Raw genomic sequence first — 19,600 nt, forward strand, 5'->3', positions numbered from 1 at the left:
ATACACACACACACATACATACATACATACATACCACATCTTCTTTATCCATTCATCTGTTGATGGACATCTAGGTTCTTTCCATAGTTTGGCTATTGTGGACATTGCTGCCATAAACATTTGGATGCATGTGCCCCTTCGGAGCACCACGTTTGTATCTTTAGGATATATACACAGCAGTGCAATTGCAGGGTCATAGGGTAGCTCTATTTTCAGTTTTTTGAGGAACCTCCACACTGTTTTCCAGAGTGGCTGCACCAGCTTGCATTCTCACCAGCAGTGTAGGAGGGTTCCCCTTTTTCCGCATCCTCGCCAGCATCTGTCATTTCCTGACTTGTTAATTTTAGCCATTCTGACTGGTGTGAGGTGGTATCTCATTGTGGTTTTGATTTGTATTTCCCTGATGCCGAGTAATATGGAACATTTTTTCATGTGTCTGTTGGCCATCTGGATGTCTTCTTTACAGAAATGTCTGTTCATGTCCTCTGTCCATTTCTTGATTGGATTATTTGTTCTTTGGGTATTGAGTTTGCTAACCTCCTTATAGATTTTGGATATTAGTCGTTTATCTGATATGTTGTTTGCAAATATCTTCTCCCAATCTGTCAGTTGTCTTTTGGTTGTGTTAACTGTTTCCTTTGCTGTGCAAAAGCTTTTGATCTTTTTTTTTTTTTTTAAGATTTTATTTATTGATTTGACAGAGAGAGATCACAAGTAGACAGAGAGGCAGCCAGAGAGAGAGAGAGGAAAGCAGGCTCCCTGCTGAGCAGAGAGCCCGATGCGGGACTCGATCCCAGGACCCTGAGATCATGAACTGAGCCGAAGGCAGCGGCTTAACCCACTGAGCCACCCAGGTGCCCTTTGTTTTTTTTTTTTAAGAACATTCTTTTTTTTTTTTTTTTTTGAAACAGTTTTATTTATTTGACAGAGAGCGAGCATGAACAGGGGTAGTTCAAAGGGTTCTTGCGGAGCAGGGAGCCTGATGCAGGGCTGGATTCCAGAACCCTGGAATCATGCTCTGAGCTAAAGGCAGATGCTTAACTGACTGAGCCACCTAGGCGCCCCCCCAAAAGCTTTTGATCTTGATGAAATCCCAATAGTTCATTTTTGCCCTTGCTTCCCTTGCCTTTGGCGATGTTCCTAGGAAGAAGTTGCTGCAGCTGAGGTCAAAGAGGTTGCTGCCTGTGTTCTCCTCAAGGATTTTGATGGATTCCTTTCTCACATTGAGGTCCTTCATCCATTTTGAGTCTATTTTCGTGTGTGGTGTAAGGAAATGATCCAATTTCATTTTTCTGCATGTGGCTGTCCAATTTTCCCAGCACCATTTGTTGAAGAGGCTGTCTTTTTTCCATTGGGATGTTTTTCTGTTCTCTTATGTTTTGTTGTTTCCCTAACCCATTTTGGGAAAAATCACGTGAATGATTTTGAGATGGATTTTCATAGATTGTGAATGAATAGTATAGTATTCTTAACCTTTTTTGGAATATCAAATCAAAATACATACTGTTAGATGATGTCTTTTATTATAAGTTCTCAAAATATTAAGTGAGATGAAGGCCATATTAGAACCTGCTGCATCTCTTCTTAATTTATGCTGTCTAGTAAGTATATTGTAAGCTGAACCTCTCAGAGCCTCACATAAAAGGGGACATAGAAATAACCTTCTTTTGGTGGTGATCAGATGAGATAATGTATGTGAAAACATTTGTAAACTGTTAGGAGTCTCCATAAATAATAGTTGTTAACAAGTGAAGGATTAGGAAGAATGAAGAGCTCTTTGAAAGTGGAGTTACTGGTTTGGTTATTTTTTAAAAACACAATTTAAAATATGTAATTTAGAAAAATCTCAACTCTATTCATTTTCCTTCCTAATTCCATTCCATTTATTTATTTATTTATTTCACAGATTGCCAGTAAAACTCTTCAGCTGTAATTATACATGTGGGTTAATTTATTTTGGATGGAGTCAATTCCCTCATGCAGAATGAGAGACTATAACAGAGATTCTGCAAATGATAGTCGCATGGGTTAGATGCCCTTTTAGGATAATAGTTCTGGACTCATTAGATCTTTAGTATATGTGCTGCTGAAGTAAGCACAGATGTTTAGTATTTAAATAGAATATGTTCTTAAAGTCCCCCAGAATTAAAAATACTTACAGTACTTTATCATACTGTTGTTAATAAAAAGGAATTGATAAGGGTAATGCAAAATTCAACATCCTTTCCTTACTCTTTTATCTCCTTTTCTGGGAATGGTGAAGCAAACCATATTATCTGTGACTTCTCTGCTATAACTTTGGCAGATGATTCTGTGATTCTAGATAAAATGGCAAAGTATCAAAGCAAAGATTTGACCATGCTGTTTTCTGTATCTTGGAACCTTTGAAACACATCTCTAACTTGCTTTGTGGATTGGTTTTTCATTTGTACTTAATTTCTTTTCTTATTTTTGCCACCATATAACCGTTACCTCACGGTCCAAGATCCTTTCCCTCATTTGACCCATTTTTTGGCTCCAGCCCAAACTCCAGTTCCTGAGTTCTCTTGTCCAGATCCAAATACTAGAATATGTTTTAAGTTGTGAATTTGCCTTAGTCTGTGGGAGGTCTTTTCATATGTGGAAGTTCTTACTTATTTTGCCTCATCCACAGATCCTCTTGTCTTTTATGCCAAAATATTAAAAAAGAAAAAAACAAAAATGAGGGTTTGGCATTTTAGCTTTTTGTGCTCCATGCATGAGCATCTTCATTGTGTATCACATGGAACCCTGAAGAGCAGCTTTACTTGGCTGGAGAACCCATTTATTGGTTTTGGCAGCCTTCAATGTTAAGAGTCATGTATCTTAATCAAATAGTAGGGTCCACCTGACTTCATTTTCAGAAACAAGTTTTTTTGAATATCTTAATCAAAGGGCAGTTAGGAATAAGGGTCAGATTCTACTTTCATTAAACCACAGGCATGGCAGTACTTGATAATTTCTATGCCTGACATAAAATTACATTCCATTATGAAATAACCATTGCCTTTGTATTTCTTTTCTTACAAATATTTCTCCTAGAAAGAAAGCATTTATGGACAGAGTTTGAAATCAAGTTGGGAAAGTTGCTTTTGAATTCTGCTTTAATACCATGTGACTTTGGGAAAGTTACTGCTCAGCCTCATTATATTCATTGATACTGGGGCTAATGATTTTCTTCCTAACATTTTTTTTAAAGAATGGAAATTATATATCTAAAACACTGTTTTCCATGTTAGAGGTATTCATTAGATGTTTTTCTGGATATAGTTACTACATAAAATTATTGAATGAAGTTGTCATTGTTCTTTTTCAGTCAGGAGCAGTTTTCTTTACCTTTTTTAGTTCACGAATTTTAGTTATTAGAGTCTGATGAACACTGTGGACCTAATTTTCCCCCAAATGTACTTAAACATAGATACAGCACTTTGCATATTGTTTTAGGAGGCATTCTAAAGGCATAAGTCTGTGAACCATGAATTACGAACCTTAGGTGAAGAGTACTGAATTTCATCTTTTATCCATTGAGGAGTTCAGTGACCATCTGTACTTTTTATTATCTCTAAAATTAAAAGTAAGCAACACTCTCCCCACCTTTGCCCCAGTAATCACACCAGTAGCTACAGAATTTTTCTTTCAGGGGTTGCCACTATATAGCCATTCAGAGAATTTTGGGGTTTTTTTACAGTAATAGATTAGAAAATTTTAAATTAATATCACCTTTCCTCCTTTGCTCTTTTTCTTTTTGAAACCACTGGAATCTTGAGTTGGAGAAAAAACTCTTTGAGAGATAATTGGTTTTTATGTGTGCTTTTTTACTCCTAGAGGTATGAAGGTTGTGTTACGGAATGATAACATATATTTAATAAAGTTTACAGCTTATTTCCTCATTATATGTTTAACAGCAAACCATAAAGCATTATTTTTATTTCTTCAGGCTTATTTTATAGTTATTGTCCTAACTTTTCTATTAAATGTGTTGGATTGAGCACATTCCTTTAACCAGTGTCCCACCAATGTGTATAAGGATTCAATTAAATGGCAGTGCTGAAAAGCAGGAACAGATGTTATTATATTAGCCAAACTACCTTAAAGAGGAGCAAAAGGACCTCATTAGCTCTGTGACGTTAATGTATGTTTTGCATGTGTGTGGGGAAGGAAGGGAGAAGATCAACCTAGCTGTGGATAAATCCAGATTTGAATGATGTCATCAGTACTATGTCTCTCAAGTTTTTAGTCTCTTTTTTCTTCTGTTTTAGCTTTGTTTTCAGCCAGGCAATAATGGCTGCCAAAGGAAAGGGGGTTAGGATATTTTAGCCGGACCTAAGTTATGTGGCCCACCCCTGTGGTGATTGGGAAGAAATCACCTCCTAAATCACATGGACTAGTTTCCCCACAAACAAGAGGGACTATGTTACTAGAAAAAGGGGGAGGGGAGAAAGCATTTTTAGCAGTAAAATTACAGTTCACAGTCCACTACAGGTATCCTCAGAGGACCAGAAATTTTGAAGAAGATAGAAAGTTCGCGGGATTGGATTGACAGCAAAATCTCAGAAGAAATGGATCCCAAGATACCAGAGGTAAGCTCAGGTTTTCCTAGGGGAACCTCGGAAAGGCTCCAAGCTTGGAGTCAACAAATACAAAGAACAGTAGTGGGTAATTGGGTAATAATCAAGAATTTTTAAAAGAGTTATTTTCCAAAATGCCTTAGTTGGAGCTCCTTTTTGCCCTTTCTCCAGCCTAAACAGCTCTGGTGGCAGTGATGCCTGCCCTCAGACCTGAAATCTAAGGACTGTGCCCTTAGGAAAGTAGACCAACAATTCAGTAGGACATCTGCTGAGATGTTGGAATCTGAGAAGCAGAGCCTCTAAAGCATGCTACTCCAAAGGAAAACAGTTTGACAGTTCCCAGCGAGCTTGACTTCCTATGCGGGTATCTTGCTTGGATGCCTTATTTAAATGCCAGCCTGCTTAAATAGTACTACTCTCCCTTTTAAGGGAGAAGCCACTTGGGTATACAAACTTGAACAATCTCAGGGAAGCCCACTTTGGGTTCCAATACTCTCTAAAGTAATCTTCCATTTGCCAATATAAATAGGGATAATCAGTTGGAAGAGGGTTAAGATGAATAAAAGAACAACTGACATCAGATACAATTCAGAAGAAAACTTCAAAGAAAAACTGTAATTGGTTTTTCGTTTAAGATTTAAGAACATGTTGTAATTATTAATCATAGGTTCATTGAAAAGGGGGCAGAGAACCAGAAAAGATTTTGAAAATTATAAAGAAAAATTTTAATGGATTGGTTAAATAACCATGAATCAAGACTGAGTTGTTGTTTTGGAGCTAAAGAGGAGGAAATCTCTGCATGTATGAAGCAAAAAAAGATCTGGAAAAATTGAGAGAAAATTAAAGAGATCTGGAAAATACATTATATCACAAAGTTTTCACATCCATAAATATGAGTTCTAGAAGCAGAGAACAGAACAGTGAGAAGGAGAAAAATAATGAAAGAAATAATTGAAGTAAATATCATGAGCTGGAAGAAAATTATGAATTTCAGATTGAAAGAGCCGATGTAATACCAAGCAGGATGAATGGAAAAAGATCTACATCTAGACACATCTGGTAAAATTTCAGAACTCTAAGGATAAAAGGAAAATCCCCAATTACTGCCACAGATGAAAAATGAAATGACAGAGTTCCTAGCAGCCTTGATGAATGCTTGAAGACAGTCGAACAGTATCTTCACATTTGGGGGAAAAGAAATTTGGACCTAAATTTTCTATGCTCAACCATGCTACTTATGAGGACAAGTACATTTTTTATACTTGGAAAAACTGTGCACCTTATATGAAAATATTTGAGGTATTATAGTACAGTGAAAAATATAGTCCAACATAGAGGATATGGTGGTAGAGCAGTGTGGGTGGGAGGTTAGAGTGGCAATCTTGGGCCTTCAAAAAGAACTGAAGAAACCTAGGAAAATTCAAGAGTGTCATCTGACTGGAATACTTGGACAGTTCTTTCAATCAGTGACGTCTAAATGATATAAAATTATATTTCCCTTGGTGATTAGTATTTACCTAGCCACATTATAAATGTATGTAATTGAATTTTAGTTTTTAGAATCCACTTAGAAGATATATAAAATAGGTTTAATTAAGGTTATGGAGTGGAATATATTACAAAACTTTATAATACAAAAAAGAATAACCTATAAAAGTAGTAGGAGATTGAGGGCAATAGAGGAAGGTTCAATGGTTGTTTCATCAGTGGACAGTCAATAGATAACACATAAAAATGCTGAATTAGGAAACAGAAGTAAAATAGTATTAATTTTAAGCTGGTAACCATACTAGAACAGTAACAGTGTATTGCCAGTTTGATGTAGGCAGGTGCAAAAAAGATCTATTGTTCATTTTGTGCCTCTGTGGCCTTTGAATTTTGAAAAAATCTCATTTGTATGCATCACATTTATAACATTAAAAAGATTACAGAAGTTGCATCTACCTAGTTAGATAATAATGCCTTTATTTATAAAGTGACATTTGAGGGGTACATGGTTTTTTAGAAATAGAAGACACATAAGGATTAATTTCAGGAAATTAGAAAGTTGCATAGAATACTAATGTGGCTATTTTTATGTAGCATGCATAATTATTTCTTGACTGGCATCTATTCCTGAGTTTTTATGTCAATTCCTGAATCCTTTCCATGATTCCTTTTTTAAAAAAATATTTATTGTTAAAAATTTGGATACATGGGAAAATTTGGAGCCTTTCTTCCTGCCAGTGACTCTTAATAAGATGACATTTTCTTTGATGTACTGAAGACCAGGATTAGAAGCCTGGTTTGTCTGTAAGGAGGAAATCAGGTTGATCAAGAAAAGCCACAGCTACTAAAGGCAGGATGTGTCTTCTGGAAGAACTAGAAGAAGGAAGATGGCAATAGAAATGGCCTTTTTTATCTTCTAGGGATGACACTGGTATTATGTCCCTAACCAGACAACATTTGTTGAATGAAAATTAATTTTGTTTGTTTTAGAATTAATTTTATTTTGATGCCATTTCAGTATAAGGTGCGTTAGCCTCCTGTTTATGCTGTATATAGGTAAAATATTTTTTGAAGTTTAGTTTTAGGAGTCTTGCATTGGAAATGGTCTATGGGAAACAGATTTCTACTTACATGTTTTGCAAATTTTATTTTAAAGAATAAGAAATTTTATGGTATTATATACCTTATTGAATGTGTAAAGTGCAGAAGATTCTAAGATCTACTTAAATTATATGTAGTTTTTAATGTAAGTTGGAGTGCTAAAAAAATCAAGTTATGTAAATGTATACGTTTAAAATAATTATGAGAAATACTTTAAAAACTAATTGTTTTACTGGAAATTGTGGAATTTGTGTAAGGGGGCAATGGTTTCCTTAAGCATACAAAAACATTAAGTATAAAGTTATGTTTGGCAGTTAAGTTATGCTTTTCAGTAATCTGTAAGCTGTAATCTGTAGTTATTCAGTGTCTACCCTTTAAGCAATATTGACTGCCTTCACTGAGAGACATTGGCATGTGCTTTAAGAGTATGGGAGTTGTTAGGCTTTCTAAAAATACTTGATTCTGATAAGAAATTGGTGATAAAGGAATCAAAAGATACCAATGTGGGTTAAATTTGATTTCATAAAGCATGCTAGTTAGATATCCATTACATACATAAAAGTTAGTAAATACTGCCTTCTGTTTTCTTATATTGTGTTGTTTTTTGTTGGAGATTTGGTAATAAAACTGGATATCTGAACTTTGTGGGGGAGGTTGGAAGTAATGATAGCAGGTAGTTGTGAGATCCCTTCATAAGAACCAAAGAGATATTTCAGTTACATAGAATGAAATCAGTGTGCGTGCGTGTGTGCATGCGTGTGTGTGTGTGTGTGAGGGTTGTGTTGGAATCCTGTCTGTATATCCACTTTGGGAATTTTGGAAAGTTAGTTATGCTCTGAGATTTTCTTTATGTGAAGATCCTTAAAAATTCTTTATGGCCAGGATTAGGTTAGCGGAATAGAGAATGATACTCTGTTTTGTAATTTTTGGCCTAGCCTTAGGTGGATAAAGAGAATTTAATGTAATGCATTTCTAAGGAGATGGAGTTATAAATCTGAAAGAGTAGTCAATCTTTTGATATTTGCAGTAATTGCTTACTGACAAACCATTTAAGATTTCTTATGACTACATTAGGTTAGAAATAGGGTGGTAACAGGCATCATGAGAGACCAGACTGATTGGAGCTTGTTGCCAGTGACTCCAAACCATCAGGAACCAAAGGAGGAGAGCCAGTCACTGTCCTCCAAGATTACTTGGAGAATTGGAATTCCAAGATTACTTGGATAGGTTTTACACCCTAATTTTTTTTCCCATGCCTTTGATAGTATCTTAAGCCTGTTATCTGGAGCTGATTCCTCAGTCTCCTAGTGAAGGACAGTTGTCCTTCAGAAGGGTTGTAGGAGTTGGTGACTCTAAAAAGTTGGTTTTGGACTTAAGTCTTTTCTTATAATTTGTATTTTTATCCTCAGCCCCTCTTTTTTTCTCTACCACTCTGCCTATGTGGTATGTATGTGTGTGTGGGAGGGTTGTGTTTGTAGTGTATTTCTTTTTGTTGGAGATACTTGTTGCTTTGGAGCAAAAGACAGCTAATGTGCTACTGACCAAATTGAGAGTGCTGTGCTGTTAGTACAGCCTATTTGAAACAAAAATAACATTGAAATAACTAATTTCTTTAATATATCTACTTTTAAAAATTTTTATTTGAAAATGTACAGTACAGACAAATTAGGGGGGTGAATGTGACCTAAAAACAATAAATATTTTATTAATTTTGTATACATAGAGCCTATTGTGAAATACTGGAAAAAGAATGAATTCATGGTGTGACCCATCCTGGGTAGAGACAACAAATGCAACTGTCCAGTGGGCACACTGTTGTTGGAGATGTGAGAAGAGGGGCAAGCTGCTTTGTTTCTTACTTTGTTTGCTGTGTTACTTATATTTGGACAAGACTGTGCTTGTATTCCATTCTGTACATAGGACACATCTGGATGAAATATTTTGTTCAAATATATTGATATTTTCTGTCTATTCAAAGTAGAGTTTTGGGTTTTACTTTTTAGTTGGAGTAAAGAAAAATGGAAAGAGACTGTAAATCCAAGAAGAGGAAAAAATCATTGAAGATTTTAATTTTAAATTTTGTGGAGAAACAGGTTCAAGTTTTTCCTAGATTATAGACTCTTGAAGGTAGGCTAACTATCAGTCTATATCCATTATGCAGTATAAGGCCTATCACCTAATAAGCACAAAAATATTTATATAAATGCATGATGAAAATTCTAATGATGATCTTTCCGAAAAAAGTTTGCTAGGGCTTTTATAATATCAGCCTTGAGAAAAATTTTATTTATGCAGTAAAATTATTATAAAATAGTTCATACCTTTAGCCTTAATTTAGAATATACTACTGGATGGCCTTTGCATTATTTTATTTATGCGGTTACAATTTTAAATATCCGTATTTAATTCTTCATTATGTAAACCTTTTAGGTATTCCTGCACATATCCAGAAGCATGTCCAACTCTTAACATTTAGTATGGAGCTTCTAGTGAGGGACTAATCATTCTTATTTGAAAGTATTATTATCAGATTTGGCCCTGGAATGTATGTCCAGAAACTGAGATAGAAACTTTTTTTGGTGCTCTTTATGTTAATAAAAATTGCTTATGTTTAGCTCTGTCTTCTTATTGTATATTTGATTTTTATAATGATGGAAGGATTACTTTAAAATTTTATGCTTTAAAAATGAGTAGTTTGAAATAAATGTGGAAGGGAAACAAAAATATCCAACAATATTTAATTAATTTACTTTAGTAAGAAACATACCCAAAGAATTCTGTATCTTTAGAAGGCTAAATTCAGGCAGAAACTTCACCGTTTACTCCTAAGTTAAAGAACCAATTAAACCTGAATGGAATTTGTATTTTAGCAGAAATAGATGTAGAGAAATTTTTTAAAATTTTTATTTTGTTATTTTATTTATTTATTTTTAAGTAGTTTCCACACCCAGTGTGGAGCCCAATGTGGGGCTTGGACTCATAACTCTGATACCAAGACCTGAGCTGAGATCATGGTGGACACTTAATTGACTGAGCCACCCAGGTGCCCCTTTTTAAATCTTTTAAAAAGGTATTTTTCTCCCCATTTTTTTCTCTTCTCCAAATACATGTGTATAGACAGAATCTGCATTGTTGTCTTTTTCTTTTTCTTTTTTTTTTTTTTTCTTTCTTTGATTAGTAGCTAATCTGTCAGGGAATGAATTTATGTGATTTATTTTGATAAGGGGCAGAAATTAAATGAGAGGAGGTATAACTTTAATTTGACATTCCTTGAAAAGCGAAAATGATGAGGAACTAAGGATAAATCTCGACATGTATTTCAAAAACTGATGCTGATTCTGATCTGGGTTTTTTAGATAGATTTGTATCAGTAATACTTATTATTTCTATGGAAGCAGTCAGTCTCTTCTGTCAAAATATAAACTCAGCTTCTTTAGAGTATGGTAGCATAAAAATTTAAATAAATATATGTATCAAAAAATGCACCCTATAGTTATATTTAGGCACTTGTAGTACGTGTGCCCTTGCTTTGGGCATTGCTTGTCGCAGCATTATGAAACATTAGAGACAACACAAATGCCCATCAACAGGGAACTGATTAAATACAGTATAATTCTTCAGTGAAAATTTTAGCAGCCATCAAAATCAAAGCAATAGACCTGCATTGCTAACCTGAAACAATTATCATGGAGTATTAGATTTTAAAAATGGGGATGCAGAAAAGTATGCATAAGATGCTTCCACTTGTGTAAAAAATAATCTATACATCATGTGTGTAGGTAATTTCTAGAAGAATACACTAAATGTGCCTTTTAAGAGGTGCTAAGAAGTAGGTTTACTGTTCTCTTTATTTTCTTTTATAGGTGAGTGTTTTCTATGAACATACATTACTTTAAACATCATAGTTTTGGGGTGCCTGGGTGGCTCAGTGGGTTAAGCCTCTGCCTTGGGCTCAGGTCATATCTCAGGGTCCTGGACATATCTCAGGGTCCTGGAATCTAGCCCCACATCAGGCTCTCTGCTCAGCAAGGAGCCTACTTCCCCTACTCTCTCTGCCTGCCTCTCTGCCTACTTGTGATCTCTCTCTCTCTCTCTCTCTCTCTGTCAAATAAATACATAAAATCTTAAAAAAAAAATAAACACCATAGTTAATAAAAAAAACAGAGTAAACAATGATGGTAATGAATCACTGTGCTACATTAGAGATCTTGAATCCTCAGTTGTTATTATGGCATGATTGGTTCAGGTGAAATCAGGGAGATAGTGTTGTGGTTTTGGTTTTTTTTTTTTTTTTTAAGATTTTGTTTGTCAGAGAGAGGGCAAGTGAGCACAAACAATCTGGGGAAGCGGCAGACAGAGGAAGAAGCAGGCTCCCACCTGAGCAATGAGCCCAGCATCCTGACCTGATCCCGAGGGCAGACACTTAATCAACTGAGCCATTCAGGTGTCCCAAGAGAGTGTTGTTTTAATAATGTTGCTTTCAGAAATTTTACCAGATTTTATTAGTCTTTTAAGTTCTGTTTAATTCTTTAATATCTATTATTTTTAATATTATATTATTATATAAATATTAATATTTAGTATAATATTAAATGAGATGTTATTAATATCTCATTTATGCTTGGTTCAGGTCATTTCACACTTGGGTTTCATATTTCTGCTAAAATATAACTTATAGGTAGAAAAAAGAAAAAGATATTACAAAGTAAGATTACATTTCACACATTTTGAGAGGTGAAGTTGTGCATTTTTCTAGTAGTTTGCTTTTATGTAGGTGGGTGAAATTGTTCCTTTTGTTCTACCACCAGTGATCTGTCCTTGTTTTGCTTGGGAATGTGGATTTCAAAGAGAAACAAACAAAAAATTTAATGCAAATAAACTCCCTTTACAAGGAATTTTTTATTAAAATAGTTTTATATGGGGGAAATATCAAACATAGTGTACTTTAAGTCCTACAAAATAGTGTTGCTTGCTTGTCTTGGACAGCACGTGTGTGTGTGTGTGTGTGTGTGTGTGTGTGTGTGTGTGTGTGTGGTTTTTTTGTGCCTTATTCAAAGAAGCCAGTGCTGATCCTAAATAAAATTGCAATGCTAGGAGATTTCCTTCATCCAGTCTTGGTGTCCTTTTCCCCCTTTTTTATAAGAGGCTTTTCTCTTCACTTTGGACCTTTGAAAATCTTATTTATAGTATTTTCTTTTATGATTTGTTATTTGCATATGTTGGTTTCCATTTGTTTGCATAACTGTTCTATGTTAATTACTATTTGCACTTTAATGGTTTTGCTGTTGGCAAAAATGAAAGACTTTGTGCTATTGAAATCAGTTTAAGCAATTGGAAAAACAGTTTGTTTTTTTTTTTTTTTAATTGTGTTTTTGTTTTTTTGCCTAGGTGATGAGGTTGAACTAGAAGAAATATGGCTCGTCGATAGTATTAGGAGTTTAAGGCTGATACATAGGAATGTCTTCCACATTCTTTGCACAGAGTATTTTTGCTTTGGTATATAGGTCGTCGTAGTAACAAAAAGGACCAGAAAATAAAATAAAAATAAATAATTGTTTTGCTTGTATAATAAAAATTTATGGAAATTCTGAAATATATATTCTGCTTGTTGTATTGAGTATTTCTAGTATCTTACTTCAGTGACCTAGTCACGGAACAAATGTTTTTGTCATCGGAAATTATTCCTAGTGGTAGCAGTAATTAGGGAGCATTACGGGGTATCCAACAATTCCTTTATTCTGGCATTTCTTGTTAATCAAATGTTTAAGGGCCTGCTCTATGCCAAAGACCATGCGGGTCCTGGGTATATTTTGGTGACAAAATGTTAACCTGTTTTCATCAAGCTTCTGATCTGTAGGAGAGAAAGAGATGATAAATGGGTATAAACATCCATAATCCTGGAGGAAAGCTATAATCACATATTTTTTCATAAAAACTTAACAGTAGTTATCTAAAAAGATAAGAGAAGTACCCTGTAATCTTGGAACAGAAGGGAAGGAGAAAGTAAATGTTTTAATTGACTTGAGGCATAAGAGGCCTGATTCCTTAGCAAATAAACTTGGAAAGCCTGTTCTAGGTTTGTAGGAAATAAAAGTGACCTAACGTAAGAGTTCTTTGAACTCAAACCTATCTTTGCTTGTTTATGTTTGAGGAAGGTTTGAGAACGTAAAACCTCGTTATTGACTTCTCTTAATCTAAGGGTGAAGCAATTTGATGCATAGAAATAATTGGCCTGGAAGAAAGGAAATAGTAAAAGCCATTTTGCTAGTTTCTTTTAAGCTCTGTCTGAACAATGGAAATTGTTTTGTTTCAGAAGCCTCCACAAATGCCAGGCATAAACATACTTATATTGTAAGCACTACTTATGGCCTGAGGGAAAAAATATATATATATTTTTAGAAACAATATATATATTTTAAAGATTTTATTTATTTCTTTGACAGAGATCAGAAGTAGGCAGAGAGGAAGGCAGAGAGAGGAGGAAGCAGGCTCCCTGCTGAGCAGAGATCCTGATGTGGGACTCGATCCCAGGACCCTGAGATCATGACCTGAGCTGAAGGCAGAGGCTTTAACCCACTGAGCCAGCCAGGTGCCCCAGAGGGAAAATATTTTTTTTTTTTTATAATTTTATTTTTTATAAACATATATATATATTTTTTTTTTCCGGAAAATATTTTTAATAACCGTTGTTTTCCATCAGTTCCACACAGCCTTTGGAGTCAGACTGCTCTGGGTTTGAATTCCAACTTCGCTATAAAACTGTGCACACACTCTGAGATATGATTTCTTTATTTGTAAAATGAGGATAATATTACCTGGAGGAGGTGTATTAGAACACAGACTCTGGAGCCCACTGCCTGGGTTTAAATCTTAGCTCCTCAACTTAATTAGCTTAGTTGGGAATAAGTTGGGTGAATTTCTTAACCCCTCTGTGCCTTAGTTTCTACATATGTAGAATGGAGATAATAGTTCGTATCTTTCTTCTGGGATTATTGTGAGAAATGAGTTAATACAAAGCACTTAAAATGGCATGTGGCGTAGCATAAGCATGATTTAATTCTTAGTGTTATTTTAAATTATTTTCACTTAGTAGGGTTATTATAAAGGTTAAATAACATGTTTATTAACAAAAAGGCCTCATTTTTCCTGACACATTAAAGGTACCCCCTAAATATCAGATATTAAGTAGTAGATAATTTTTCTCACTTAATATTCTATAGTAAGAAATTTTATGACTTGAGAAAGATGCTGTTAAGATATTTTATGCCTTACTGACCGTACCTAGAATAGTTTCTAATATACGGAAGATATTGCATGTTGAATGAATGTTATACTGTTTTACAGGTAAATAATCTGAGGCCCAAGAGAACTACAAAATCCTTTACCACTGAAACATGACATCATTTTGAGGAGACATTACTGGCACTGTCATTCACTTTCTCAGCTTAGATTTGGCCATATGTGTTAATAATAACTCCCTCTTCTAATTTTTTTCCTGTATTTTTCTTGCCCTTTAAAAATTCACTTTCTTCTATTAGGAAAATTAGACTAGAAGTATTCACCTTAGAATTATAATTAGATTGGTTAATCAGTACATTGAGGAATCACTTCAGTTTTAGTTTGTGTGACACTCCTATACATGCACAGTTATTTTATTTCTGCCACAAAGCATAAAACATTGTTCTTTTCCCATTGCGTTTTTTCATATTCTGGATTTCATAAAGAAAAAATTTGACAAAGTAACAAATCTTACTAAATTCAGGATCAGTTACAGTAATAAATATAATATAAATTGGCTCTGCTGTCAGTCACCAACTTTATTTGCTGTTTAATGATCCAGATACAGTGTTTCTGAATTTATCTGAAATATTTTAGTCTCTTATAGTATTTATGTTCAGGGGGGAAAAGGCCATTCTTTTGGTTAGTAAATGAAGTTAAAGATATTCTTAGAAAATGAATATACCCATGACGTGTTATGGCTTGCTTCAGTACTTGTAAGTCAGTTGAATGTTATCTTATTCTCTTAGATATTTCCAAACAGATTAGCTTAGTTTCTAGAATACCAGTTTGCTATTAAAAAAAAAATCTACGTTAAGAATTATTTTTGACACCCTTAAATCAGCAACTGTAATGTGTATGTTATATAATACATTTGCCTGATGTAGCAAATTCTTAATTTGGTATTACCTTGCCTCCTTCTTTGCGTGTTTAATGCAGCCATTAATCTCACTACAAGGCTTTACTAAGGATAAATTGCTACGTAACCCACTTCAACCTCTTTTGTTCAACCAGGAAGCCAGACGTGTTTAAATAGCTTTAAAAAAATGTATGATTATTTCTTTTTTTGAAATTTTAGGATTTTAAATTTTGGTATGGTAAAATAGGGGACTTTATTTATTTTGTCTGTTGAAATTACTTGACAGAAGTTTGCTTTGGAATAGAGCTTCTGTATCTTTAAAAATTACACAGTGAGTCACCCCCTGCTCTTTTGGTAGATGCCTGGCTAGTGAACAGCTAAGCTGCTTTAGGCATGTAATAGAACATTCCATTTCCTGTTCCCTTGCTGACACAGAGGAGTGTTCCTGCTGGCAATGATCTAATCATAGTGCAGTAAGAAACATGGCAGTTTGATAAAACATGGTGGAGACAGCGGCTGAAATGGAAGCATATGTTCTAGAAGACATTCTTGAGGTAGGGCTAGGTTTGTAAATGAAATGAAAGTTGAAATCTGAACAAAGAAATCTTATCTGCCGGAATTATTTTGCAGATGAATAGATTAGAGGAGAGAGCAAAGAGAGACAGAGCATAAAAGCAAGATATGGTCAGACCTTATTCCTTGTGAGAATGTGCCAGTCGGGTTCACATGATTACTAAACAAGTCTAGAATTATTTTGTTTGAACTTCATGTTTTGTAAATTGTAAATATATGTTTGATAGGAAAAAAAAAGAAGAAAGGGCCTCGGACTTAATAAAAAACGATGGCTGGTGGTGACCTTTAGATTAACTCATTAGAAGGTGGGGTCTACAAAGCAGCTTTCGGTAGGTTTAGTGTCATATGTCTTAGAATTCATTTACATATCTAAGCCCGAAGCTCTGCTGGCTGTTAACTATTAGAAACAGCTGATTATTTTTGTTTCTAGAGTAAAATTAAGCATAGATATCAGTCTGATTGCTTAATTTAGCTGGTACATTCTGGTTCTGGATTTTTCATGTGACTTTGACATTATGAAATAAATTGTTGTTAAAAATTAAAAGACTCTAAAATTTAAGCCATTAATGCTTGAGAGTTCACAATAAAAATCTACATTTGACTCATGAGGATTTTAAGTTAATTTTCTTTTTTTCCTTGGTTGTATCAATTTTATAAGAACCTATTTGAGTATAAATCAGTTCCAGGAATACATGTCAAAGTAAAACTATAATGGGCTTTGGCCTTGGTTGTAGTATAACTATAAAACATTTGTATTTGTAGGTATAGATATATTTAATGCCCATTTTTAAATCTATGGATGTGTAGATTTTTTCCTCCCTCGTTAAGAAAAAATACTGGCTAATTAAGATAAAGAGGCTCATGATGGTGAGTGGTATTCCTAATACACCGTTAAGACAGTTTATTAAATATTTCACTGTCTTCAGGAAGAGACTGTATTAGAGTGGAAAGGGCTTGGGAAAATAGGCTGCAAAGGGAAGCTAGGCGGGGTTAGCAGGAGAAAAAAGCCTATGCGCATTATAAAGTGCTGCATGATCAATGAGCATTTTCTGGAGTCCCTCAGTGTGTGCTTGGAGCTGACATTGCAGCAAGTCTCATGGTGGTTCTGCAGAATGAAAACTGATTCCATTGTATTATCTCGCTCCTTGCAGACACCTGCCAACATACTCTTTCCCCCTTTCCTAAGAGCTTATTGTCTGAGTTGAATTCTCTGGTTAATTTCCATTCTTTCCTGTCTCTTTCTCTCTCTTTTTAAACTTTGATACTATTGAGTTTTCTTTATTTTTTTTAATACTATTGAGTTTTCTTAGAAATGGTATGAATTACCTACGTAGAAATAGTGGTATGTACTTTCAAGAAGGAACTTCAGTAATTAGGAGTGGTTACATGACTTAGTGATTCAGTTTAAACAAGTCTGATTAGATTATAAAGTTCTAGTGGTACATTTTAACGTGCTTTTTAATTTTTGTGTGGATTTTAAAGAACAGTTACAGATTACAATAGATCTACTTGATGTTTTCTTTAGCTATTTAAAATTTCAGTATATAACATATTACAAGTCTTATTATCTGAGAAAAACCCACTTGAGTGTAATTTTGTGTGTTTTTTATAGGTTTTTGTAATATTATCTCAGAAATTGGCTTTTCATTATTTCCATTAAAATTGTTTAATGTTATGTTTTTATATTATGTAATTTGTTCATATTACTAGTTATTAAAATAACCTCTAACTTTGTTTTTTCTAATTTTCTATCGCAGTTTCCCATATACCTGTTGCATTAAACCATACTGAACTTTCTCTTTATTTGTATTATTTAATTTAACTATTTGTCAATAATTGGCATACTAAATGAGAAAAATTACCAAGCAGTAATAAAATATGCTTCTTTTCCAAAATTATAAGTAGTCATAATGACCTAAGAGAATAAACTTGTTAGCTGTGGAGCTAAATGTACCATTTTTTAAAGTACTGCAGGTGAAGAGCATTCTACACTGCAAGCTTTCCAGAAAATTATTTTTTCTTCTTTTGAAAAGAGTTAACTCCTTGTATACATGTCCAATAATGAATAATGAAGTTTGTCATATATATCAGAGTGACAATTTTATTATTATACCTAATACTGAGCTATTTTAAGTTTGTCACCATAATGTTCATCTTTGTGGCTTTATTGGACATCTGGAATTTTATGTAGATTTCTGCTTATTTATGTTAAACATTGGATCCTTTCTATTTTTTTCTGCCTTCAAGTATAACGTGGTCCTTTGAATCATTCATTTCTTAAAGATGCTCTTATTAAATCTTAGTAAAAAGAAGAAAAATCAGTATCAGTGAATACAGTGCAAATAAATTCTCATAATGTTATAGTTTACCTTTTAAATTATTATTGTTTACTCTATATACCCATATGTATTTAACTTGAATTTTTAAGTCATCTTCAAAATCTTAAGTAAAACACTTTAAGTTTCTAAAACTTATAATCAAATTGGAAAAGGTTGTTTTCAACTTAATATCATCGCTTCTCAACCGCCTAAGATAATGGATTAAATTGAGTAACTTCTTCATTTACATTATCCAAATAATCCAGTCAGTAATTTTCTTTTCCAAACCGAAGTGTTTGTGTTGTTTTTGCTCACCTTAACTAACACTTGAGAAAGTAGCCAACTACAGATAATAGAAAGGGTTTACGAGTCTATATAAATCTCTTTCTCTCTTTTTTTTAATTTGTTTGTATTATGTTTGCTGAGATAGGATTATAATTTTTGAATTTTGATGCTTTTTGTACAGGTCATATGTAATAATGGATTTTCGTATGTAGATCAATGAGAAAATAGTCCTCCAGACTTTTTTTTGTATGTTCCAAATTTGTGTGACCAAATACTGTGTATATAAGCTGGAGAGGTTTGTGTATTAGCTCTTTATATGATAACATGAATCATATGAGAGGTCATTTCAGGAACTTGATTATATATATTTTAGTTTTATTGTTTATAATTAAACCAATTTCAATAGTTTTCTATAAGAATTATTTTACAAATGAGAAAATTTCACAAATATTTTTATCTTAATTTTAATTAAATTCAGAATGCTTTTTTCAGGGTATAGCATTTGATATATTTTTGTTTTAAAAGGTAGCAGTTTTATGAAAATAAGAATATTAAATATAGTAACTCTAATGCCCAGTCTTGTTCCTTCTTCAGACCAAAGCCACAGTTTCTAGCTTCATCTGTACTTGATTTTATAGGTTGTGTTTAAGCTAAAAGCCCCAACTCTGTTCTTTAAAGAAAAATCCAGTGGATTAAGCATTTGGCTGAACCTTTTAGCATAGAACTAAATTAAGGGTCACATTTAAACGTAGGAAGTAGATTTGTTATGAAACCATTTCTTGCTCTGTATTTATCATGACATCAGAGGGTTTTTGCTTTTGTTTTTGTTTTTAAATAAGATTGAAAGAGTCACAGGGAAGTTGTTTCCTTTTGATTTGTCAACATGATAAATGGTAAATTACAGTGTATTTTAGTTCAAACAGGGGTAATCCACTTTCTATATACCATGAAAATTATTTTTAGTAATGATATAATATCTCCATGAAGTAGACTCTTTGAACAAGTTCTTGCTATATATCTTTTTATTCTGTGGAATATATTGTATCAGCAAGTTTCAGTGGATTTCTAAAGTTCTCTGTTTAGTATAATCATGGTAACATTTTCACAAGGAA

General features: G+C 33.8%; 1 protein-coding gene across 5 annotated transcripts in view; it reads left to right on the forward strand.

Moving 5' to 3' along the window:
* Window positions 1-19,600, forward strand: part of ANKRD17 (ankyrin repeat domain 17) — a 169,544-nt gene that overhangs the window by 21,437 nt on the left and 128,507 nt on the right. Inside the window, exon 1 of one of the 5 annotated variants that reach the window (XM_032842399.1) lies at window positions 15,758-15,866. The exons of the other annotated variants lie outside the window; for them this stretch is intronic. Within the exon in view, the coding sequence (XP_032698290.1) occupies window positions 15,813-15,866 (54 nt within the window). The 5' untranslated portion in view covers window positions 15,758-15,812. Of the gene's footprint in view, window positions 1-15,757; window positions 15,867-19,600 lie in introns of those variants that run through there. 5 annotated transcript variants of the gene reach the window in all.

The sequence above is a fragment of the Lontra canadensis genome, unplaced genomic scaffold (genome assembly GCF_010015895.1).
Source record: "Lontra canadensis isolate GAN:19392208 unplaced genomic scaffold, GSC_riverotter_1.0 scaffold1, whole genome shotgun sequence".
Classification (NCBI taxonomy): Eukaryota; Metazoa; Chordata; class Mammalia; order Carnivora; family Mustelidae; genus Lontra; species Lontra canadensis.